This window comes from Nelumbo nucifera, chromosome 8, assembly GCF_055504915.1.
Source record: "Nelumbo nucifera cultivar China Antique chromosome 8, China Antique-T2T, whole genome shotgun sequence".
In the NCBI taxonomy this organism is placed as follows: Eukaryota; Viridiplantae; Streptophyta; class Magnoliopsida; order Proteales; family Nelumbonaceae; genus Nelumbo; species Nelumbo nucifera.
Window position 1 is genome coordinate 29,213,696 of NC_142656.1, and position 27,204 is coordinate 29,240,899.

Consider the following 27,204-nt stretch of genomic DNA (forward strand, 5'->3'; position numbering starts at 1 on the left):
CATTACTCATTACCCCCTAGTGACCAAGCAAAGTTCAAGGGGCAAGGGCAATCCATGATTTACACATAAAAGACCAAGAAAATCCCCAATCAATGGGTAGAAATGAATCGAGCTTTTCACAAGCTATTTGAGCTCGGCTCGATTTAAACCAAGTTTTGAGCCGAGCTCGGACCCGACATATAGGCTCATTTGTTAATCGAGCCAAGCTTAAGCCCAATGAAACTCGGCTCATTAGACTCACGAGCCTAATCAAGCCTAATTTTTATTATATGTATAATAATATTTTTATTTTTTATGTATAATAATAAATAATTTTTATAATTCTTAGTTTTTGTATGTAAAATAAAAATAATTTATATATGCATTATTTTTCATATGTATAATAATAAATATTATAGATAATATTTTTATTTTTTTTGTATGTATGATAATAAATAATTTTTACAATTCTTAATATTTTGTATGCACAATAAAAAAAATATATGTATAATTTTTATTTTTTATAAGAAGTTTGACTTGCAATTGAGTTCAAGCCAAGCTGAACACAAATTTACGAGCTTTCGAACTAAAGCAAATTCGAACTCACGCCTCCAGCTCAAAATCAAGCGGAACTTGAATAGCTAAATATTCAAGTCGACTCAGCTCACATCCACCCTGCAGTCACGAACACAACCAAAGTTCAAGTACCAGGACTTCAATGCATTTGTGATTTGTCATTACAGCACACCGAGTGAAGACTGAAGAGTGATACCTTCAGTAGAGTAGTCAGTAGACCCTACAAGCTACAAACTAGCCCAGCCGACAGCCATTAAACGTAAATACAACGATTAAGGTTCAAAATATCGATACGCCCAATACGCCGGTAGGGGCGTATCGGGCGAATCGATACTGCTTTTTGTTGCTTTTTTTATTTTATTGAACCAATTTAGGGCTCCTCCACCCCCAAATGCATGTTAAACTAAAAAAAACACACACATTAAGTAAAAGATCCAAAAAGTTAAACTACACTGAACAAAAGTTAATCTAACAACAGACACGTGTCCCATTAGCAGAATAGGAATGAACCATAGGGCAACCAGTAATCTTTTACATTACCATGCAAGTGAAAGTGTGAAACCAAAGACATTGGGACTCCCCCAGCAGATTTAAACACTGTTCTTCCATTGAACTCTCCGATTATACAAAACATCAGGAAATCCCAATCCAGAAATCCACAAGCATATGAATGGATAGTGAAAATTTGGGAAAAGGCGACCTTGCTATGTATTTCTGCTACATATTTCCACAAAAGTCGGGCAAGAACCAAAGAAATTTCAATAATCACTCCCACCAAACCAGGTGCCAACTTTCTCCACACAATATCTCAAGTTCTCAACTATGTATTCAGTAATTTCATTCTATCTGTTTCAATTTTCTGTATAAATGATTCAAACAACACTAAATGCTGACTGAATTGTTGATGAAACACGAGAAGCGATAGTCTGGGTGGCAAATGCTTGAATCTGCTTCTTGGCATCTGGAAAAATAGAAAGCAATATTAACTTGAGAAATAAAATATATGCCCAATTAAAGATCAGAAATAGAAATCAAAAAAGCCACAAGCAAGAGCACTCTCTAAAATTGAAGGTGCCAGCAAACCTGCTGGTAAAATCTGGTTGTAACGTAAACCTGGGATTGAGTACTACCACCTTCATCCAAGATGAGGGGTTTAGGGGTTTTGGGCATACCACTGTTTTGCAGCCCAGTAAATAAATAAAAAAAAAGGAAGAAAGAAAATAAAAATTCACTCTCAATTTGGCTAGGCTAAGCCCATATAAATCCATGCTAGGGTTTTAAATTCCTAATCATTACTTAAAAAAAAGGATTTTATTATTTAGTTTTAGTTCCTTATCTTTCTTTAAAAAATAATCCATATATTAGGAGAACGAAATGAATATCAGAAAAAAAAGGGGACCCTCAGAGCACCACTGAACGAAATGAATACCATTCTTAAAAAAAGTGCAAAAAGCGCAAAACCTAACAAAGGCACACGCACCTTTGGCTGAAGCATGCAGGCCTTAAAATGCACCTCGCCTATGTACTTGAGCACGTCTTTTCAATCACTGAATAGGTTATGAGCTTTTTTTTCCTTTTTTTGGACCTTATAACTACATTTTGAGCTCTAACCTTGTTACCGTACCTCAAGCACTTATCAATTGCTCCAACATCCATTATATTAATTGAAGTAAGAAAACAATTTTATTTAACATTTCAAAACTTTATTATCATCCGTAAAAGTGTAGTAGAAAAATGTGCTAACTGCTAAGCACCACAATTGGATAGCTCCATTTACAAGTTGCCTCTCGGCAAATTTTACCCCAAAATATATGATTCTGTCCACACCTTGGTGCTAAAGCTCATGTCCCAACCATTGGTGACAGTCACTCCATGAATGCTTTTGATAACTTTGTGCCAAAATTTGCCCAAATCTATTGTAAGTTGCCATAGCCACTTGCCTAACAAAGACTAGTTTCTTATTTAGAGTCTTCCTAAACCCAACCCCCCTTCCTCTTTGCATTTTACAAATTGCTTCCTAATTAATCAAGAGATTTCTTAGAATCCTCTAGTTCTCACAAGAAATCCCTCATAATTTTCTCAATGTTCTCAATTGAAACTACCATTTTAAAGAATGAGAGATAATAGATGAGTAAGTTTCTGAGGGTTGAATTTATTAAGGTTACCGCCTAAAGATGTGTGTAATTCCATGCAACCTTCTTTTCTTTGAAAACCTATCCAAAATTGGATTCCAAAAGGAAAAAGATTTTGGGTTGCCCTCTACAGGGAGACCCCTCTTCCAAAAGGAAGAAATACTTGATAGGCCAACCAGCCATTGAACACCCCGGTATCTTGGCAAACCTTCCCAAGACACCCTCTTCTAAATTCAGACTGAGAATGCAACTTTTACCCATGTTCACTTCTAGATTTGAGTATTCAAAACAATTCAGCAATAAACGCAAACTCCTCACTCATTCCATCTACCATGGCAGAAAATAATGATATCATCCACAAATTTCAAGTCAATTACCACTACCTGATCTCTCTTCACCTAATTAAGCCTACACCATCTTTGCCCTAGTGATCAGCCTGCTAAGGATGTCTACAATCATAGTGAACAATAATGCAGATAAAGGGTTGCTATAGTCCTCATTTGCTTGGGGAAAGGTCATGTACCACACTATTTACTAGACCTGAGTGGTGACAACATTGTAAGCAATCTCAAATCTGCATTCTCCATTTTACCCCCAAGTGACACTTGAATAAAACAAGCTTTAAAAAGACCAATACGAAATCAAAAACTTTCTCCAAATCAAGCTTGGAAATCCATCCCTTTTTCTCTCTTTCGTTTTTGAGAAGAGATAAACTGGTAAAGTAATAATTTCATTAAAAGGAAAATAAAATACCCTTTACAACTAGATATTGTAACAGGGGAACATACAATGAACTAAGCCACTATCCCTTCAGGCTTCAGCATTAACAAACAGATATACAAAATCAAAGTAGGAACTATGGTTCGAATGTTTAAGGTGGCGTTTGATAGCACTTTTCAGATCTCTGAATCTGAAAATGTTGCTTTTCAGACGCCACCTTTGTTTGGTGTTGCATCTGAAATATGATCTGAAAAGTTTTTTCAGATCTGAAATTTTGAGACTCAGACCTGTCACTTAACACGCTCAGGCGCGTTTCAGACGTAGCCTTAAGTTAAAAATACCCCAACCCCATTCGACCTCTCACTCTCTCTCGTCTTCATACCACCGCCGCTGCAACTCTCAGCAGCAGTGGTTCTCTCTATCTCTCTCTCTATCTCTCTCTCTCTCTCTCCCCGCTGTCTTCCCGCCACCGCCGCTACAACTTGCACTTATAAAAATAATTTATAATTAATAATGTGAATAGAACTAAACATTTTAATATTTTTATAGTCATTAATTATTTTTTTAATTTTAATCATTTCATTTATTAATTAGTAATTTTTAATTATTAATTTATTATTTTTTATTTGTATTGTTTCAATATTATTTTGAGGTTGAAAATTATTTTTTATGAGATAATGCAAATTGAACTCAACATTTCCAAATAGTAATGTTCTAGGGGTAAAATAGTAAAATCAGTGAATTTCAGATGGTAAAGGTTGATCCAACACAAACAAACTTATGGATTCAGTGCCTCTAAAAAGTAGAAAAGCATTATGCTTCTTTTCAGATTTCAGACAAAAAAAATATCTTCTTAACTTTTCAGATCTGAAATTTCAGATTTATCAAACAACACCTAAGTTGATCTGAGCTAAAGACCAGGAGAATTATTTGCCCACAACTTTATGCCATACACCCTCCACCTGACTACTTTTGTTGTGAAAAATTCTAGAGTTCCTTTCCTGCCATATCAACCACCACACAAATCCTGGAATCATTTGCCAAACAGCCTTCCCTCTTTTGCTCAATTCTTGAATCTACCACCCCTTGCAGAAACTTTCCACCAAGTTCAGACAACATCCCAGAGAACTCACAGTGAATAGCAGGTGGTCAACGGATTCATCCACCCTGTTACATAGGGCACACACTGGTGGGTCAATTGCTACACCTCTCTTCATTAGATTGTCTTTAATCTGAACCTTCTTGAGGAAAGCCAGTCAGATGAAGAATGCAATTTTAGAAGGAATGAATTTGCACCAGATTATTTTCATAGGGAAATCTTGATCTTCCACCTTAGTCAACCCGTTATAAAATGAGCTCACCAAAAACTGTTTACTCACAGTGAAATCCATCCCTTTTTCTCCCATCCTCTTTACCTCTTCTGAACACTCATTAGCTACCAATACTTGGCCTGTTATCTATCTCCCTTGTTTTTGATAGAAGTCCTACCCTTGATAATCTTGCAAAAGAAAACAAATATTCTTCTCTAGTAAAAACACAATCGACAGACTCCACTAGCCTAATCCTAAATTGCTAACCAAGTGTATAGTTGGCCCATATGAGCTAACCATTAAAACAAAAGATGGTTGGACCCATAGAAGGCTACCATAATAGCAAACGGTATTCAAACCAGACAAGAAATGACCAGAATGTGCACATAGAACAAAGGTAACTCAGAAGAAGATGCAATCTGTTTGTTGCATGGACCCTACACATTAATTGGTCTTAGAGAATAAGGTTTGAATGAATAAATCTAAGTATCTTTGGGATAGACCAAGGTTGTCTATAACAAATAGTTTTAACAGAATACATGTCAGATATTGGGCAACCATCATTCGGTTAGAAGATCTACAGAGAAAAGAAAAAAGAAAAGAAAAGAAAACAACCCACTTAAATGGCCACTGTCAGTCTTTATTGCACTTTATGGAATATGATCAGTCTGTGTGGATGAATGGTGAAACAAGAGTTTTGTAGTTGACCCAGAATAGTTGGGTAAGGATTTATTTAGATGAGCTAAGCTATGGAATGGACAATTGGGGTTAGATACATAAAGTAATGACCTGTCCAAGAAAGGGAAAACACTATGTCATAAAGAAAATGCAACATTTTTTGAAAGTAAGCAAATGTAGTTATTTCATCAAACTAATTTTTGGTAATTCACCATTGACCCATTGAGTAACACATGTTTGGCATTCTCAGGTGTTGCCAAGGGTTTTACTGGCTTCTTTTATTAATCATAGAAACAGGAAACTCTTTCACTTGTTTTATTAATCATAGAAACAGGAATCTCTGGTTTTGCCAAGGATTGCAATGATTTCTTTTCTTTTTTTTTTCAAAAAGAAAGCAAAAAAAAAAAGAAGAAGAAGAAGAAGAAAGCTCAAGCTCAGGGTCTGAACTTAAAACCTGAATACAAGTTGGGAATAGTTGTTCAAGCAACAAAAGCACAATATGCAACAATCGTATGATAATAACTAGAGGTGACTTTCTCTCCTCATCCAACTATCAAAGAGTCATTCCCCCTGTGTTTCCCTTTACTTTTTCTCTCCTTTTGTTACTCTCTTTCTGAACTGTTATTTCCATCATAGACAATGAGAGCATGCAGACATACGACAAGAAGGAAACTTCAAAGAAACACTCATAACTTTGAAAAGGAAAGTGAACGAGGAAAAAAAACTGTGACAATTATTAAATCAACAACTATAATGACAATTCTAAAGCTGATCAGCCACTGCCTATACCATATAGTTCAACATCCAAGGAAAATCAGCATGGACTGTGGCTGCTAATAACCAAGAACAGGTCAATTTCAATTGCCAACATCATCTGGAAATCCTATTATAATGCATGTGTAGAACGACCTTAAGAAAGTCTTATTTCTTCAGTAAAACAGGAGAAAAGGAGTCAATTCAGATAATTCCATTCTGAACTCCACAATGACTTGGCCTAGAAAAACAATCTGAGTTCAAAAACATAAATTGAAGATGGTAATGGGATATCATTTTTACCTTTCTTGTTTTTTTTTATTTTATTTTTTATTTTTGAAAGTTGCAACTTGAAACCAGAAAGTTTCTTGGAAAGCCAACAAGCTTCAATAATGCAAGCGCTCCCCTCTCCAAAATATTTTTCAAGTTCTGGCTTCAAATCATAATTAGAAACTGGAAATGGGTGTGAAGACCATAAACTGACAATTCTCATTTCATACCAACTCAGAGGGGGTTGGAATCAATCTGCCCCAAAGTGTTGACAGTGGGTCTTGGATAAAGAGATCATGCAAGATACTAATGAAGGCAGGTTCACATAACATTAGGGATTTTAAAAAACAAGGAGCTGATTACCATGTTAACACCTTCCTTTATTTTAAAACCTGGATCAAACCAAAGAGTAATGCCAGCAGAATTAGCCCTCTCTTTTTTTAACTTAAAAAAAAAAAAAAAAAAAAAAAAAAACACTAAAGCAAATATGAGCATAAAACCGAAACCATCTTCTTTCATTTGAAAACTACAGCAAAAGAGAAAGGTGAATAGAAGCAGGCTATAATTAGCTTATATCCAAGCTCAAAACATGATCAGGAAGCTAATATAAATTGGTTTATAAGCTCAGAATGAAATTATTTTTCCTGTATCTAAGAACTGAAGCAGGAAAGGAACAGAGAAAAAGTCAAAGGCCACCAGATGCGGGAACAAAATCTTTCATAGTCAGCCTTCTTGGTCAGAAAAACATCCCAAAAGCCCTATAAACAGTCATAACATCATGCTAAATTGACCATCCAGCACTAATTATTGTCAATACCAGTTAGAAGGGCAAACATACACAGAAAGCCAATACAAGTCAGGTTCATATTTAATCCAACACAAGACCATATTCAAACGATCACTCTTAGCTTAACCCGGGTTGGTTTCATTAAGAGATTCAAATAAAGTCCAGCTTCATGAGTAAATTCCCCTTTAGTTAAAATGATCCCTAGAAAAGAACCTTTGGCCTCTGTCATGAATTTTCACCCAACCTATCAGCATAATGATAACCAGAAATTGAAAACCCCGAAATACCAAGTCAGTGTTACCTCCAATATCAGGAATCAGTCTAGCATCCTACAAAGGTAAAGAAACAGCAGGGGATGAACCTAAAGCTTGAAAGCCTCAAGGTCCAATTTGATTAAATCCAGATAATATTATAAATTTTGAGCAGACAAATTGGAATTACTTTTATTATTTGCTTTCAAGCCAAAACAAATTACCACTCAGCACTTAACACTTATAGTAGTTGAAATCACTAAATTACCATTTGAGGACTGAAATCGATTGCTACATCTGAAACTAGTGAAGGAAATGGCATTCACACTGTTCCCATACTCCCCGGTGGAGTCACAAACCTGTGAGCACCAGAAGGTGGCCCACTTCTTGGCTGAAGTGTTGGATCCACCACCCATCATTGAAAAAGATTGGGAGTGGTGAGTCTCTTGAGGTCGAAATTTAGAAAACAGTTTTTATTTTGATATGTAATGACTCCAACACCTAGGAAAGGCTATCTACATATGTTGGGGAAGAGAGAGGGAAAGTGTTAGGGACCCCTCTCCCTTTCTATGTACATGCCAATTCCCAAGTTTTACGCTAGGCAAGAGACTAAGCTCCAACCCTAAGTTAATCATCAAGGAATTATAAATTAATTTAATGGACTTCACAGAAAGCCAATACCAGACTCTTGGAATACTTCAAAGTAGGTCCACCTATGAGGGAACCTCCTAGTTCTATACATTAGCCACAGGAAGAGACTAAAAACCACTAAAACGTCAAAGAGAAAAATTTTCAAGTGCATACCAATTGGCAAAGCAAGGGACTATTAGAAAGAACTTGTTTTGTACAGTGCTGTAACTCAAGAGTATACCAATGGGGTCAGCACCCTGTACTTGGGTGGTTGACGGCTCTATTTTTGTTTAATTATCTTTAATGAAAGTAACTGTTTCCCATAAAAAAATAAAAAAGTCTAGTGGCTTACTAAGGTTTGTAATATAACTAAAAGACCACCTTCAGAATTCATACAATAAAAGAACAATGACTATCATGCTTCAAGCTGAGTTAGGCCCAATTAATCTCAAGGGTCCGTGGTGGGATCCATTGAAGGATCAGTCCTAATCCAAGTAATCATGCCCATGTAATGCAACAGTGCATGCATATCGACTTCTGAGAAAGTTAAAATGGTTGCATACCTTTTCGACATTTAGTAAAGCCAACAATGTTTGCAATGCTGAGGCTCAAACAAACTCCTACAACTAAGAGATAATCTGCCTGAAACCTTATGAGTGAAAATATTCCAAGGAAGATCCAGGCAGCTGCCTGCACAGTGAGTAAGAGTGATAATAATAGAAATCTAATATCCAAAAAGGAAGTTAACAAAAATGCATAAGATAACACTGCATATTCATCAGTTCTACCTTATGTTACCAGTGGATGAAACAGATACAAATGGTTCAGCCTTTTAGATATAAAATGAAATATAACACAATCACAAGTTCCATCTTGAAGCCCATACTATATATTAGTTCCATATATTAAGGTCCATCATAGTGAATGCAAGATGGTAACAAGGAACATAATTGTTGAAACATCAATCATGTTACATGTATGCAAAAAGTAAGCACACAGATCCTATTCCTGTATGTTGTATGCAACAGACACCAAATTTGGCTTAATGACACTGATACACCCTCCTCCAAACACTCTACATGTCATTAATTCCTTTTCAGTATGAACTTTGGGTTTCCCATATAATAATCAAAACATCAATGAACTTACTGCAAGATAAAGGGTCCACCAGAAAAGCCATGAATCCTTCTTATTCATTCGAGCCAATGACTGCAGTGCAGACACAATAACAATCAGCAGAAAGAATGAGAAACAGGTAACCACTAAAATATGTAGCAATCCAATACAAGATTGAACAAACTTTTGCTGACAAATAAAAGCACATCATTGATATACAAAAGACTATATGTGTACAACCTCCTGGTCAAGGCACTCAAACTTCCACACACTCTCACCCAGATCATTTATTTCATTCCACCACCTCAGACCAACTAGTATTCGTCCACTGACATTTTTCACTACCCAAAAATCAAGAGCAGCAAGAAGAACCGTAACCACAAAAATGATTACAAAGCTGTCAAAGAAAAGGGCCGAAAGAATGTAAAATGCCAAAGCTGCAGCCTGTCAAAGTATAAAAACAGATTGTTACATATCAAATGGAATTAGGCAAACAAAACTTGTCAAAAGCAAAAGATAGAATATTGGACCTTGAAGATAACATGAAAGAAACATGTCCTTGGGTTGGCATAATTTTCTCCTGCAGGCTGAACCATAAAGTAAAACTAGATTACTTAAAGAGGGAATAACAGGTGTAAACAATATCCATCAAAACCAAAAAGCCAAATATAGTTCTAAAGCGGGAAAAATGGTTAGGGCCAATTAGGACATCCAACTAGACTTATCCAAATTCTGAATTGCCAATCCACCTTTTAATCAGGGATGGCCACCCAAATCACATCAAGGGCCAAAAACCAGATTATCTTGGCTTGATCATACTTTTTTTGCATTGGTAGAAAAATAATAGGCAGTGCTTATGACTTTCTGAACCACAATGTTTGTATGCCTAAACATCCATTAAATACATCAGACCAGCCCCTTCCGACATACGTAGGAAGTGGGAATGGAAAAATTAGGAAGTCTTTTAGCTTCTAGTAGGCACGGACAACGGAGACATCCCGGATGTCCTTCTATACAACAAAAAATCGAACTCCCATGCAATGACATTGTTAAGACATAAATCCAGCCAAGAAATAAAAGCGAAATACAATCCTCAGGGAACAGATTTATAAACCGTGAAGCTCACATAATTAACAGGACAATACTCGAATTCCTTAGAATTAATGATAATTATATCAAAAGTGTGAACTACAACCCAATACAACGTTCAAAACCTGATAACTTACAACAATTATACCAAACAGTGTTAAGTGAAACATTTGGTGGTCTCAGAAGTTCTAACTACTAGCATTTTAACATAGCAAAGAACATTCAACTGCCTCAGAGTTTACAAAAATGAGATCGAACTGTAAGAACTGCGATACCAAGCAGCCTTAATAACCCTAATTCATAGCGTACCGAAATTGATCATTAGTGAAATTGAAGAGAACTATGTGAGTAGAAACAGATAGGTTGCCCTAATACAAGAAAGTTAGACTCTGCTACATAGATGGAAGTGAAAATTATACTAAAATTTGCAGCAAATGGAGATGTTGGTGACAGATCTGCTTGTATGGTTCACCTGATTTAGATCCATAACGAGAGATGTAAACTTGTCCTATCAATATTCCCTGGGAATCTACGAGTTCATCACGGACCGGACACAGGGTTTAGATCTCCCCCTCCTCCAACGCCTGCTCCGCAATGACTTTTCTTTTCTCTGAAGCTTACTGTATTGAGAGCACGACTATCTTCTAATGGGAGAAATCCTGTCACGACGCGCAATTTTAGCGTGTTAGCGAGTCACTGACGGACTTTGGGCGTCGCCAAACGGCTCAGTGGGACTTTTTAGTGGTTTTTTATTAGTTTGTTATAAGTTATTATTAATATCAATGACTTAATTAACAATTTTTTTTAAATTTAATATTAATTATTTATATTTTTTTTTCTTCTATGATTAATTATTTATTGTAATTAAATTATTAATTATAAAATAATTATTTATTTATTGATTTGTTAGTAATTAATTAGTAATATTTTTATGACTTATTACTAATTATTAATTTGATATTAATTAGTTAATTAATTATTAACATTAATTAATATTTTATTTTATTAATACTTATGAATTAATTAAGAATTTTAATATTTTATTCTGAAAATAATATAATTATTAAATTAATTTTTATTATAATTATTTATATCAAGTTGTTTATTAATTATTTTGTTAATGTGTTATTAAATAATTAATAATTTATTTGGCAAAAGGAGGAAGAAGCAGCTTCATTGATAGTTACTAGCAAATATTTGTAGAGTAGGAGCCTTAATTTTCATGGCGATAGGTTATGGGTTATGGCCAGATGGCCTTTGCATGTAGTATATGCAAGTACATGAGCAACTCTCTTGTTAAGTTGTTAGATGAGATGTATTTACATGGATAAAAGATATATTAACAAGAAGTTCGCTGATCACTGATCAGAGTTGTGTGTTTTGCCCGGTGCAGCTGCTCTGCTGACCAATGTTTAGATGTGGGAGCTTTGAGAAATTGACATAGCTTATTAACAGAAAAGGCTATGTCAGGTCGTGTAAGGGTGATGATATTGCAGTGCACTCATGACACTGCCAAAGAGGAAGGATCTTCTAGAGGATGACCAAAATCAGCAACCAATTTAGTAGAAGCAGCCATAGGAGTAGGCATGGATTTAGCTTCATGTAGATGGGTGCACATCAAGAGATCTTGCACATATTTGTGCTGAAATAAATGAAGTCCAGTGGTAGTATGATGCACCTCTAACCCAAGGAAATAATGGGCCTCATCAAGATCTTTCAAAGCAAATTGGGAGAACAATTGAGCAATGAGAGAAGAAAGCAATGAACTCCGATATACAGTTATTAAGATGTCATGCACATAGACAAGTAAGATAAGAATGTCACCCCTCTCATGCTTAAAGCAAAGAGAAGTGTCAGCCTGGGACTCATGAAAACCCAAGGACAGTAGATAGTCTCGCAACCATGTGAACCATGCACGAGGAACTTGCTTTAACCCATACAATGATCAATTCAATTTGCAAACATAAGAGGGATGACGAGGGTCAATAAAATCCGCTAGCTACTTCATATAAACTTCCTCATGTAAAATGCCATTGAGAAAGGCATTATTGACGTCAAGTAGACAAATGGGCCAATGGTAAGAAACAACATGAGAGAAAATAGTCCTGATAATAGTGAGTTTAACTAACAAACTAAAAGTCTCATCATAATCTAGGCCTACTTCTTCAATGTAACATTTTGCAAAAAGGTGGGCCTTGAAGTGCTCAATAGACCCATCGGGTTTGCGCTTGATCTTGTAAACCCACCAATTTCCAACAATATTCTTATTCAAATGTCATTGATCCAAATCTGGTGCAATTAGTACATTTGTGAAATTTGCCTAGTTGCATTGAGAGTGGGATATTCAAAACCACTGAAGCCATGAAATTGCCTCTCCTTCCATATAAAGGGATGCAAGTAATACACTTTGAAAACTAGGGGCTTCATCTTTCATGGTATTTGAAATATCTTTTAGCCTAGGCTCAGTTTGGAAGGAGTACAAATGCAAATATGTAGAGCGCAAAACCTTATATTTTGCACTATTTTGTATTATTTTGTATGTATTTGCATAGTACATATTTGCATATGTATTCTTTTCAAACTCAGCCTAAATATCCAAGACATGGGGTCCTCACTCCTCACCTCAGAAACAAGGAAAATCAATCTTCGAAAATTTAACTGGTATTCCGATGTTGCACCCAGAACTGTCACTGCTTAAGGCCTCTTGTTCATTCTCTCAGCCTGCAGTAGGTAAGGCTGTCCAATGCTGGTTGGTTTCAATTCCTAAATTATGATAAGTCGAGAGTTCGGATTGGTTTATGCTGACATTGACATGTTATTCAATTATATCTTAATAAAAAGGAAAATTGTCTAAAACTCACCATAACTTTTTAACATCTCTTAAATTCATCACAACTTTTCAAAATGTCTAAAACTCACCATGTCAATAAGTTTTTATTTTCCAAATCTAACTTCCCATTAGTGCACTGTTAATGCTTCTTAACAGAGGTGTCCATGTCAGCATAAATAACAATTTTTATCACCAAATTACCCTTGAATAGTGAGTTAGAGGAAAAATGGTCTTTTTCAGTTTTCAATTTTCTTTTTTTTTTTTGCATTTTTAGTGTTTTGTTATAATTTCCAATGTTTTTTATAATTTCTGTTTTTTTACATTACGATCTATAAATTTTCCTGTATTTTTTTATTTATTTGTTGTTTCTGCGTTTTTCTATAATTTTTTGTGTTTTTTCTACAATTTCTATAATTTGAAAATAATTTTTTATTTTATTTGAAAATTCTATAATTTTTTATATTTTTTATAATTTCTATGTTTTTGTGTATTTTATATTTGAAAATATTTTTTGAACTTTTTTCCTTTTTTCATGTCTAAATATTAAAATGGTAATATATTAACACCCATTAATTTATTTTGTATATATTTTATATTTTTTTTGAAGGTTAAAATGGTAATATATTAACACTCGTTAGTCTGCTTAACATCAAATTAGTGACATGGTGAGTTTTAAACATTTTGAAAAGTTGTGGTGAGTTTAAGAGAAATATTGAAAACCAAGGTTTTTAAAAACGAACCAAAAACAAAACCGATTAGGAGACCGGTTTCTGGTTAAGTGGTTCAACTGTCCAAGTCGAACGGTTCGACCAGTGATGTCATAAATAAATTAAAAATAAAACATATATTTAATAATAAAAAAATATCATAAAATTAAATAAAGCAGAAAAAATACAGAAAATAAAACTATCTAAATACAAAAATAATACAGTACAAACACATAGAAAATATAAAAATAAAATACAAAAAATTCTAAAAAATACAGAAAAATAAAGAGAAATAAAACTATCTAAATACAAAAATAACAAATAGAAAATACAAAAAAGTACAAAGACATTCTAAAAAATACAGAAAAACACCAAAAATAACAGAAAAAATAAAACAACAAAATACAGAAAAATAAAACAGAAAAGTGCATAATATGAAATGAAAGATAAGTAAACTGATTTAAAGAGGGCAAAATATGAGATGAAAGATAAGTAAACTGATTAAAATGGATAAAAGGACCAGAAAATGAAAACTGAGGATTTTCCCTTTCTTGTAGAAACCACTTGATCTTTTCAAGTAATGCTGGTTTAATGGCTTTGTTTGAGGATTTCTTTTCAAGTAATGCTGGTTGAAGGGTTTTGTTTGAGGATTTCTTTTCAAGTAATGTTGCTTTAAGGACTTCGTTTCATTTCACTTTAGGTCTACAAATCTTGATTCATGGACTCCAGAGCAGTTGAAGATCATGAGTTTTGGGGGAAACAACCGTGCGCAAGTCTTCTTTAAGCAGCATGGATGGACTGATGGAGGAAAAATTGAGGCCAAATATACTTCAAGAGTTGCTGATTTATATAGGCAACTACTTTCAAAAGAAGTTGCTAAAAGCTTTGCTGAGGAGGCGGGTTTGCCCTCATCTCCTGTTGCTTCTCAGTCAGCTCATGTATCTAATGGACTACCTGATGTCAAGATTAATGAAATCTCAAAAGAAAATTCTTGTGAAAAGCGTAAAACTCCTGAAGTGACTGTATCACCTAAAGCTTCTACTCATACAGTTATTAACACCACTGTTAAGAAGCCTTTTGGCGCAAAGAAGACTAGAAAGACAGGAGGGCTTGGAGTCCGACGGTGGGCTCTGGCTTGGTGGTGTGACGGTGGGCTCGGGCTTGGTCGCAGGTGATTGCCGCTGCAAGTGCTGCTGCAAGCCTGCAATTTGTTACTGCCGCTAGAAAGTAGAAACCCTCGCAAACCGCCGCTGCAAGTCGGTTGTCGGACCTGTTACTGCCGTGACTGTTACTGCTGGACGGCTGGACTGCTGCAAAATCAACGCTGCCGCCGTAGATGAATCTCACTGCCGTCACTGGTCATCGTGAATCTCCGTGGTCGCTGTGAATCATCGTCAGACGCCGTAGGTGTGGCCGCCGCATGTGGTCGGTTGGGTGTGAGGGCTGAGAGGAGGGAAGGGTTAGAATGAAAATGGGGTCGTTCTAACCCTAAGCATGTAAGATTTGGGGTCGGGGATATGGTAGTCATTTAATTTTTTATTTTTTTTTATTTTATTAAATCAGCGAAAATCAAAAATTATAACCCGCGAACCACTGCCTAGGTCGAATGGTTTAGCGGTTCGACCATCCGAGTCAGCAGTTTTCTGACTTTTTCAATGTTTTTTAAAGAATTTCCAGTCTATAATATAACCGGACCTGGGGGCTGACCGGTTACCCATTTTTCCGGTCCAACTGTCCGGTCTGGTATGATTTTAAAAATCATGCTAAAAATTCATGATGAATTTTAGACAATTTCCCTAATAAAAAAGAGAGGCTACATGTCAGAAGGCTGACAATATTCAAAGCTGTTATTAATAATATTTTACTAAAAAAAGAAAACTTGCTAATATTACATCAGACATTGTTTTTGGATGGTTTGGTGCATGTGAAAACTGATAAGTGTCTTTTTTTAACTTGGGCTAAAAAACAGAAGAATTTCAATTCGATTTCAGAACTGATTAAACCGACCTCTAGTACATCAAATTTTTGCTCAATTTTTATTTGGACGGGTTAATTGCTAGTGGTATATGATTTTACTTTAGATTTTCCACTAATAGCAGGCTTAGTCTTGGGAACCATTAATAGCAACGTATACTATTGATAGTAAATTCCATTTATAGCGGGTTATACACAAGACAAGAGGGTTGTGTCTGGACCACTCCACTCCTACTCATCCAAAATATTTACACGAGTCGTAGCATAAATACCTAGATATTCTCCTGTGAGATGGAAAACACTGAAAACCCAAGAAACTAAACTTGCATGTAGAAGATTAATACAAAGCTGGCAACCATGGGCAACCTCTGATTACCCTCACCCCTTCCTCTTCTCCAGGTTTTCAATGTTGGATAGGATCCTGAATCATGACATTCGAAATATTCCTTAATTTGTTGAAAAAAGTGATTGCCCTTGCATTCAGAAGTCGCAGCTCATAACTAATACCAAGGAACACACCACAAGGTTGATCCTTGCTAGAGGCTTATGATGACTAGGGCAAGCCCTGGACCGCCTCAAGAATCAGGATAGAGGTGCAAACGGGCCGGCACGGCAAGGCCCACATGCGGACCGGGCCATCCTGAGCCGTGCCTCTCTCCTTTGGGATATTTTGGGGGTCAGGCTGGCACGGCCCATGGCCCAAGCCCATACAGGCCCATGCCGGGCCAGGCTGATCCATGGCCAAGCCTTGGGTCAGGTCAAGCCGTGGACCAGGCCAAAGTTATTTATTTTAAAAAAAACTTAAAATTTTAATTTTATATGAATTTTGATGTATACAATTGCTTATATATACAATAATTAAATAAATTAGTATAATAAAATTGAAAAAACTTGTTTATTTTATTAATATATTATATACTTTATATTATTATATTATATATATATAATATATATATATGGGTCGTGTCAAGCCGTGCCAGCCCATGGGCCACTAGTGGCATGGCACGATAGTACAAGCCATGCCGACCCGACCCGCTGACCTGAAACTCCAAGTCCAGCACAGCCCATCGGCCCATACAATCGTGCTGGGCCATGGCATGGCCCATGGACCATTGAGCCGGACCGCAGGCAGCACGGCCCAATTTACAAGTTACAAGTTACATAATACTAATTTGTGCATATGAGTCACACCAAAACCATGCTTTCTCCTGCGAAATGGTCCAAGCCCCTAAACAATTCATCCACATTTCATTGGATAATGAGAAAATATTGATTAATTCCAAGTATGATAATTGCAGTTACCTTATTACAGTGTATTCCCACTTGAACAACCAAAAAAGAAATGCCACCATTGTCTGGGAACATAAAATCTTACCAAAAGAAGAATAAACTCAGTGTTCTAATAGAAACAGGAAGCCCCATTGAGGCAGACACACAACCCTCCACTCCAGCAAACAGTTGAGCCACCAGCTGCCTCCGCTCATTCTTCAGGTGTATCTGAACGAATAGCTAATGAAAACCACACGAAAGGATTAATAACGGAACTATTGTATCAAACAAATGGTAGAACACAATTAAATCATAGACTATATATAGAAGTACCAAGAATAATAGAATAGAACATGCATACATTAAACAGAGGTGTACATGCATTATAATGGTATTCACATAGTGCATATGCTGCCAATGAAGGAAAAGAAAAAAGGATCATTCAATTGACATATGGACAAGGCCCATAATGCTAGTATTGTTTAAAAGAATCACTTAAAAACTAAAAAACATAGGCAAAACTATAGCTATAGGTAATGCTTTTATTAATTGATATGGTATATTTCATCCAAAAAGTGTAATTTTGTATAAAATGAACCCATGTGCACAAGACCATACATTGAGAGACCACATATGCTCAAGTACTGAGAAAAAATTAGTTCTCACCGTACTATCCATAAAAGGTTGTGATTCAAAAGATCTGCATATGACACTTCCCTGAACTCCTTTTGAATTGATAAACACCACCAAATGGTAGTATCTGCTTTCCATAAAATAGCTGTGCTTTTTCCTCAACCACTCCACACATTCAACATTATGTATCCATTTGCATTCCTCTACACATAAGCTGCTGCATTGATAAGCAGTTCCTATGAGTTTCCACATACACCATGAATGCCACACTGACTCCAAATCTGCCTTGATGAAAAATCGTCTACTCAAGTTGTTAATTGTAGCCACCTTAAAATAGAGTGAACTTGAACTGTGAAGATTCCATCAGGTTCCCAAATCCAAATTGTGTTCCCTCTACTGTAGTTTAGGAATGTTTTCTTTAATCTTTTGCATCCCTCAGTCATTAAGGATGCACCTAAACCTTGGTGCCCATGAAATACTCTGCTTCTCCTCGTAACCATCTCTGATAGCTTAATCGCTAATAAACTTGAATTAATTGAGAAAATTAAATGGTACATGGCTCATAGCCCAAGCCAACCCCCACATATATCTTATGAGTACAAATTGTCCTAAAATAATTGCTCCTTTGTCACCCCTTGCTTTGCTAAAGCATCTGTCAGTGCATTTGCTCACCTGTTGACCCACTTAAAAGTGGCCTCAACTCTCAACCTCTTTCGCTAGCCTCCTAATTTCCCTTATCACCTGTCTGATTAAGGACCCTCGCTATTGTTTACTATCCAGCACATACTAACTTTGATGGAGAGCTGACACTTCCACTGTCAACAATTCTGCTACCCCTATTGAACCAGAGTAGAGTCATTATCACTCCCTTGCCATCTCTAAAGACTCCCCCTATAGCATAGGGGTCAGGATTGCAGACCACTAAAGTTCAATTCAATTTTGTTGTAGCTGGAAGTAGCCCACACTTCTTGCACTGACACCTTTAATGTAGATGATGCTAATATTCCTCCCCACCCTCTAGAAAGTCATCCACAAAATAGTCGATAAAGATCTCCAATGTCTTAACCCAGTGAATTATCTTCAGTTTAAATCCATGCATAAACAAATAATATGCTTTTTTGATTCTTAGCAAACAGCACAACCATGTACCAAATGTACTTCTACCATTTCCCACCCCTATTTCTCTACCACCATTTTCCAAGCAATAAACTACAACATACTCCACAAGATATTTAAACAGGTAAATTACTTAAACCACCCCTCAGGTTTACCTAATAACTTATATCCCCTTTGACCACAAAACCAGAAGGGCTTTGTTAACAGAAAAGACAAAATTAAGGGGCCACTTGTTAACAGATGAAATGGCTGAACTGAACAACTTGCTACGTTGTCTTTTAGTGAAATTAAGGAGGTTGTAAGCTCCCTAATGGCTGAAGCTGAAGTTGGATTGATTAGGATACATTCTTCTTTTTTTTTATTTTTGACCAGCACAGAAAATTCATTAATTAATTAAAACGGAGGTTTAGTACAAGAGGGTGGGCCTTGGTGCAACAGTTGGGTTGCTCCATTGCAACCTGGGTGACCAGGTTCAAATCTTGGAAACAGCCTCTCTGTATGTGCAGGGGTAAGGCTGTTTACATCTGCCCCTCCCCAGACCCTGCATTTGGGGGGAGCCTCATGCACACTGGGCTGCCCTTTTTTGTAGTACAACTGTTGGAATATTCCCACCAGCCTTAGTTATATCAGATTACATTTGGGTCCAGAATAAAAGAGGTCTGTCAACTCCCCTGTTTTGCAGCTTTTGCTAATATATCTGCCATCCTGTTTGCAGTTCTTCTCACCCGGCCGAACTTAGAATTAATTCTCTTTCCTAGGAGGTCAGCTTATCTGAAATGTCTATAGTTCCATGCTGAATTGACTTGTTTGGTCCAGGATATGACTGATTGTGAATCTGTTGGGAATCTTCCCAACTCATGCTCCTCAAGGTGGAGCTTCCTCCTCCAAGAACAGAGAAGTGAGAATGAGAGAAATGACACAAATGTTTCCTTATTTCAATTCAGAATACAATCCTTCTTTTATACATTTGCTCAACTACATGTAACCACTGTAACCTATTCATATCAGCTTTGCAACTTGACTAACTAATTCATTCACAACTTGCCAACTTGGCTAGTCAGGCCGTTATGCTGACATGGCCTTCTCCATCTTCTTCTAGAATAAATCTTCATTTTCCCTGGCTGATCTTTTCCATCCCTAACATCTCCCCCCATCTTAGGATGGCACTCATCCTCAAGGCCCAGCTAAGAGAACTGCTGTCTAAGGCCTGACATGGTTCCCAAGTAGCTTCTTCTGCTGGAAAGCGCACCCAATTCACTAAGGTCTCTTTAGTGAAAGTCGCCCATTCTTCACCCAGCAGTAATCCAACACCGACTTAGGTTGCAAGTGGATCCATCCATCTTCAGTAAAGTCAGGCAGCATGGGAGAAGGCACACTAGGTGGACTCACTGCCTTCTTAAGGAATGACACATGGAAAACCAGGTGAAGATGTGAGTTGGCTGGGAGGTCTAGCTTGTATGCCAAAGGCCCGATGCACTGTAGGAACTAAAAAGGGCCATAGAAACATGAAAACTTACGGCAAGACCAAAGGACCACTGAAGATTGCTTGTATGGTTGCAGCAGCTTCAGGTAGGCAGCGTCTCCCACTTGAAACTCAATGGGCCTATGCTTCTTGTCATAATGCTGTTTCATAAGCTGTCGGGCCCGCACCAAATGGGCCTTAAGCTCCCTAAGAAGATAATCTCTGGATGCTAGCCATTCATCTACTGTTGCATTGACAGAAGATCCCCTTTCATATGGTAGGATTGGTGGTGGATCACAGCCATTGAGGGCCCAAAATGGAGACATGCCAGCTGTGACGTGGAAAGAGGAGGTAAGTCTCAATGCACCTATTACACCTCAGTTTGACCATCCAATTGAGGGTGGTAGCTCGTACAGTGAATCAGCTCAGACCCCTGAAGTTTAAAGTACTCCTTCGAAAAGTTACTTGGGAATGCAGGGTCACTATCTGAAACAATTGCTTTGAGTGTGCTATGAAGTCATGTGATTTTGCTCACAAATGGTTCAGCTACCATGGTTGTCAATTGTCATATATGGGTGGATGAAGATGATGAAATAGCCATAGTTTAAGAGTTGGTCCATGACCATAAAGAGAACAAATTTCCCTTTTGATACAAGTAACTCAGTGATAAAATCAATAGACGTGGTAGGATGTAACAAAGTCCCTAATATCCGCTGCATGCCAAGTGCCAGCCCGGCAGTAATGGGTTGCCAATCTTTTAAATGTTTTGAAGACCCCAGAGCAAGCTATGGAAGAGAGTGAGGATGTCATGCAAATACGCTGACGTGGCCAAAATAACTAGCCCACCTTTATAAAAAGGGGAGTTAATGACTGAATAGCCTGGGACTGAAGATAGGTCTTGAGCCCACTTCTCATGGATCCTGCTGAGAACCGGGTCTTCTTGGGCTTCCTTCTTAAGACTGTCAAGCAATGGATAATCTGGTATGCACATGGCAAGCTGGGCAAACTCAGCAATGCATGAGAGTGCGCCGGCCACCCATGTTAACCACACCAGGTTAGTATTCAAATATATAATCACCCCCCAGCAGTTTATGGGCCCAACGTTGTTGCTCTGGTGTATGGATTTTTTGCTCCAACAAAAATTTCAGAATCTTGTGATTTGTACGTATAATGAATTGATGGCCTAGAAGGTAGGCTCAACACTTTTGCACTGATAAAACCACAACCATGAGTTCCTTCTCATAAGCTGACTGAGGCTGGGCATGTGGGGAGAGAAACTTACTGAAATAAGCCAAGGGTTTTCCGTCTTGCATTAACACTGCCCCAAGACCACCCCCTGATGTGTCAATTCCAAGACAAACTGCTTTGAGAAATTGGAAAGACAAAGTGTTAATGGTGTAGACACTGCATGTTTTAATTCTTCAAAAGCCCGTTGGGCCTGGGAGAGACCATTGGAAGCTATTATTGTGCAACAATTGTGTAAGGGGTGCTGCTAGGAGCCCATATTGAGGAATCAACCATCTATGGTATCCTGTAAAGCCCAAAAACCCCCTAAGTGCCTTCAAAGATATAGGAGTGGACCATTGTCTGATGCACTTGAATTTGTTAGGGTGTCATGACCTGACCCGCCCCCACTACGTGGCCCAAATACACACTTTTGATTCCTTAGAGAATAATTTGTGTTGGTGTAGTAAGACCAATGTGATGGATAGATGTTGCAAATGGGAGGCCCAATCTGCACTGTAGACATGTATACCATCGAAAAAACAAAAACAAAGCAATACAAGTGAGGTCGAAATACTTCATTCATGATGGCCCGGAATGTGGATGGCACATTTGTCAAGCCAAACGGCATGAACAAGGAATTCAAAATGTTCGTCATGTGTTTGGAAGGCTGGTTTGGGCACATCAGCTGTGTGCATTCTTATTTGATCATAACTTGACCTCAAATCAAGTTTAAAGAATACTATGGCAGCTTGCAAATCATCCATAAACTCATCAATGAGAAGTATTGAGAAATGGTCTTTAACCACACTCTGGGTTAGAGCCTGGTAATCAACACAGAATCTCCATGATCTGTCTTTTTTTACTAGGAGTACTGGCGCTGAATATGGACTGGAGTTGGGTTGGATGAATTTCTTGTCCAGTAACTCCTATACAATCATCTCCATTTCTTCTCTTTGAAAATATTAGTAATGATACGGCTTAACATTGGTTGGTGGTGCTCTTGGCATTATTTCAATACAGTGATCCATGGGCCAAGATGGTGCTAACTCCTTGGACTCTTCAAAAATATCTGAATAGGATTGCAAGAGCTTGATGGGCCTCTTGATTGATTGCTTAATCAGTGGCTGTTGTGAGAAAGGGGCTGGCTGGGTCCAAGCCCAGGTGCATAAAAATATGCTGGTTACCCCCTTAGCATGACTCTTGAGTAATGTCTTCCACCCTTCAAGTTGTGGAGCCCCTGCTACCAAGCCCTCCAATAGGTATGCTACATCGTTTATACAGAAGTCCATGGTCAGTTGTGACCAGTCATAAATCATGGGTGCTAACTGCTTTAGCCACTAGACCCCTAAAACCTAATTAGCTTCACTGAAGTCCAGTGGATGTAGATCAACTATGAAGACTGTCCTTGTAGCTTGAGGGATAAATGTTTGCACACACTGTCACACCAGATCTGGTTGCCACTTGCCACGTGGACAGCAAGTAGGGTAACATCTTGGATGACTAGGCCCACTTGTTTGGCTGTGAGTTGAGTCACAAAATCAAGTATACTTCCACCGTCTATCAATACCAAAACCATCATAGTTTAGAATGATGTAAGGCTTGTAAGGGCATGTAAGGATATCTGAGGTGGGCTTAACCCATCTTCAGTTACATTTGCAGTAAAAACAGTTGTTGGGCCTTACACTTGTGGCCTGGACCAAACTTCTCATCACAATTGTAACAGAGAATCCGGTCTCTGTAGGCCTGTAGTTTGACCCAAGATAATTTCCTGAAAGGTACTGCTGCAAGGATTAAGGCGTTTGACTTGGGGATGCACGCCATTGTTGTACCCAAGATCAGCTTTCTGATCTTTGTACCCAAGTAAAAGTAGCCTCCAACTCCCCCATCAACTGTCTTATCTCCCTTATTACATGTTGTTAGATTTAAGTTTTTTATTTCTGCTGTTAGAATGCTGTCAGCATGTTCTTTCTTTCTTTTTAGGTGTGCCGCCAGGGACCTACTTGTAATTTCTTTATTCTTTATTTTGTTATAACACATTAAGATAAAATAGATGCCGAGCGCCGCCAGCACAATACTTTTAACTTTCACATATTTTTTTCTTCCTCTTTTCTTCTCCTTTCTTCTCTCCTCTCTCTTCTTCCTTTTCTTGTAAGATTACATGGTATCAAAGCACAACTCTGGGCAATAGGAGTTGTGTTTTCTGCTGAGAAGTATCCATTCAACCCAGGCGTCAGATTTCTTGGACTGTGAAAAAAAAAAAATCTAATTGGACTGATCAGAAATACCTTTTGTCGCTTCTTCTGGGTCCTTCCTTGGTCATAGCACCAAGGTAACCCTAGTTGGAGGAGGCCGATGCTGTGAAGCTTCCTTTTCTACCTTTGGCTGATGCTGTGAAGGCCTAGTTGTGTTTTTGTACCTTCGTACAGGGGTGTGTGATCCCCTTTGTCCAGGTATGTACTGTTTTTAAATTGGTATGTGAAGTGTGGAGTTTACAGCAGTATACTTCTTCTTTCTGGACTGTTTATTTGCTGCAAGTAGCCCTTCAGTAGTGTTTACATGTTTTCAGAAGCAGTGTGTGGAGTTTTGTGCCTTAATTGTGACTATTAGAAGTAGTACTGGTGTGAGGACTGGTCTTGTGCACCTGCAGTCGTTCAAGACATACACGTGGCACATGTTGGGGGGGGACAGGTAGCATTAGCTGCCATGGGTGGAAATAATATGGGAAAGAAAAATGATTCTAGGAAAGCCGATGATAAGGATAAGTTGTTCTGCACCCACTGCCGTCGTTCAAGACATACACGTGACACATGTTGGGAGCTCCATGGGAGACCAAAGTGGGCTGTAAAGACCCAAGAACAGGGTAAAAAAGTCCATGTCCACATCTTTCCAAGCTCCTAGGCTGACACTTTCTTGTACCAACAGAATGGTATTAATGGTTATTTGTTTAAAAAATGGAATGAGATTGAGAAAGGAATTTTGATGGCCAACATTTTCTCATTCTATTGGTGTAAGAATGTGCTAGCCTAGGATCTTGGAAGGATGCATGCATGGCAATACCTGGATAAAACTCCTAAACAATAAAATACATATGAATAAAACCAATTAACAAAGAAGTTGAGAAATATGAATAAGAGTTAGAGACTTAGAGTTATATGACACAAGGGTTCCATATGGAGCTCCCACAATAGATAAACCTTTCGTAATTAGAATTTCAGAATCAATCTTACTTTACAACTCTACTCTACTGAACGTCATACTTCAACTTCCTATACTCGATGGAACCAAGAAAGTATAGATCTATAGTCAAATTCTAGAGCTAGTCCCCAGAACTTTAGAAATTTACAAATTTGACTAAAAATTCTCTGTTCTAAAATAAATCTGACAGAAAGAACCTTTCAAGTTTTTATAAATTCCTCAGTTCCTGAGGACCTAACTGCTTTTTACTATCCCCCGTTAAAAAAAGGACTTGCCTATTCTATATCTTCAACAAAAATAGAGTCTTCTTCATTGACAAACCAAGAACTCAGCCCTTTGAACCATGGACTTCAATTTTGGATATGATCTTTATTGTGCGCTTTCATCCATTTTGTGTATTGAAACTCCTTCCAATCCACATCATCAACCTTAAAACTTAAACAAACGTTTATCTATTTAATGCTCGCTTCACTGTATTTTGCTCTATTTCCTTATTGGAAGCCACTTCATGACTCACAATAGTGATTTTATCCCTTAAGTTGATATTCATAGTTGTTTGACAACCAATAATGACTACATTGAATAAAACATGGTAACAACAGCTTCAAAAAAAAAATAGTCAATCTCCATAGCAGTTTGAAAACTAATAATGAGAACGTTAAATAAAACATATGGTAATGGCAATTCAAATTTGCTGACCAATTCTTTGAGATGTTTTTGAAGGACATAGGCACTTCGACAGTGTGGCCACATGGGCCATAACTATAAAACAAAAAGAATTGGACAAGGCCTAGAAAATAATCCTTCTTTACAGTTTTTTCTTTTTATCAGCCTCAATTTAAATTCTTTACCAAGTTGCTACTAGGATCACATTTGGAGACAGTTCCCATCTAATAGTATTTTTATGTTAGTTGAATCCCATTCGGGGTTGTTGTCCAATTACTGATACTTTTGCACTTTTATGCACATGAACTTTTGTCAGATGGCATGTTCAGGTGTCAGCACTTTATGAGAAAATGTTGACCACAGAAGTTTTACTCTCAATCTCCTTCAATTTTTTAGATAGCCAACAATAACAAAATTGCGGTCAATAGACATGGGCAACAATAATACACACAGAACCTTTTTCAAAACAGATAAAGTTCGCATTTTGTTTATTTTTAAAGAGAGGGGAGGCAAAATTAGGATGGCATATATGTGGCATAGACAATTTTTGTTTGAAGAGGAAATGCTGATTGTCCTTTTTCAAAACAAAATTGGGCAAGTCAGAAAACATAACGAAGTGCATTTACAAGCTCTGACACCATTCTGTTGGTATAAGCCCGCAAGGAAGCACCATTTCAAGATCTTGGAAGGATTCATGCAGGTTGGAATCAACTAAAGGAAAACGCATATTTACTAAAAAGATAAAAGAAATATGAAAGAGAAGAGTTAGAATTGTACACATAGAACCCCCACCACTTATTTAAGAGAAGCCTTCGACAACTAGAACTTTGGAACCCAATTTTACTTAGATTTCTTGCTAAAAGATACTTTCTTGCATCTATGAGTCAAATCCAAAGAACTTCGGAACCTCACAAATTTGACTGGAATTTCCTTTCATACATAAATAGGCTCAGACAATCTACAGGAAGTTCCTATAAATTTGCATCCTATCTCAGACAATAATTTTTCCGCGACCAATACACAGAGTAGAATCACTCCTTTCACCAGAAATATGCCACAATATCATAATAACAGAAGAGCAATTCAGCTAATTCAAACCCCTCAATAGTTTACTATAAACTCGTTCCAAGTTTAATCAGTATGCTAAGAAAAGCAATCTCTGCATAATGCCATCAACTGGAAAGACCACATAAAACCATTGAAAACAAGAAAATCAGAGCCCATCGACACAATCAGGAATCTCGCAATTCAGACAGCATGAGATTTTCAAAACGATCTCGGGTAAAACTAATAGAGAGATCCACAAACAGAACATTAGATTTCATTCCGAATACACACTACACAAGAATCCAGAAAAGATGAGGAAAAGAAGGGATTTGAAGAAGAAAGTGAGAATGGATCTTACTGGGTTTCTGGGGTTTGCCGTCGGCCCACTTGGAAACGGCGAAATGCACCTTCTCCCGGGTAAGAGCTTCTGTCTTGTATGGCTCTTTCAGGCAGTTACGTACTAGTGACGCGCAGATGTTTGAGTACGTAATGTACGTCATACCCGCTGCTCTCCAGAACGGCACCGCCGCACTTGATCCCGCCGCCGACGCCATTTCTCCCTCTTTCGCTCTCTCTCTCTCTCTCTCTCTCTCTCTATCTTGAAATAAAATCTCTCTCTCTCTCTCGTTCGCTCTCCTGTATTTTTGTCATTTATTTGCGATTTATTTGTTTTTTATAATTTTTTATATTTTTTCTACAATTTTATTTTTTGATTTTGTTTTTCAAATTCTATAAAATAATTTTTTATTTTATTTGAAATTTTTATAATTTTTTATATTTTTTGTAA

At 37.4% G+C, this 27,204-nt stretch overlaps 2 protein-coding genes and 1 pseudogene across 3 annotated transcripts; 1 reads left to right on the top strand and 2 right to left on the bottom strand.

The window, feature by feature from the left end:
- Positions 1–976: 976 nt before the first annotated feature.
- LOC104586699 (Golgi apparatus membrane protein-like protein ECHIDNA) lies at positions 977–10,965 on the bottom strand. Of its 2 annotated transcripts, XM_010244011.3 has the most exons (6): positions 10,764–10,965; positions 9,733–9,789; positions 9,443–9,646; positions 9,236–9,295; positions 8,650–8,776; positions 977–1,516 (listed from the first exon to the last, which is right to left on the bottom strand). In XM_010244011.3, exons 1-6 carry the CDS (start codon positions 10,776–10,778, stop codon positions 1,428–1,430), a joined length of 552 nt encoding a protein of 183 aa, XP_010242313.1. In that variant the 5' UTR covers positions 10,779–10,965; the 3' UTR covers positions 977–1,427. The 2 variants fall into 2 exon arrangements, with proteins under 2 accessions (XP_010242313.1, XP_088749660.1); XM_088893534.1 differs by lacking the exon at positions 8,650–8,776.
- A 561-nt stretch (positions 10,966–11,526) lies between these two features.
- Positions 11,527–15,003, top strand: LOC104586714 (putative ADP-ribosylation factor GTPase-activating protein AGD8 pseudogene; annotated as a pseudogene).
- Positions 15,004–17,025: 2,022 nt separating this feature from the next.
- LOC104586698 (ATP synthase subunit epsilon, mitochondrial) lies at positions 17,026–27,042 on the bottom strand. Its single transcript, XM_010244010.3, has 2 exons — positions 26,776–27,042; positions 17,026–17,311 (listed from the first exon to the last, which is right to left on the bottom strand). The coding sequence occupies exons 1-2, from the start codon at positions 26,969–26,971 to the stop codon at positions 17,283–17,285; spliced, it is 225 nt and encodes a 74-aa protein (XP_010242312.1). The 5' UTR covers positions 26,972–27,042; the 3' UTR covers positions 17,026–17,282.
- Positions 27,043–27,204: the final 162 nt, after the last annotated feature.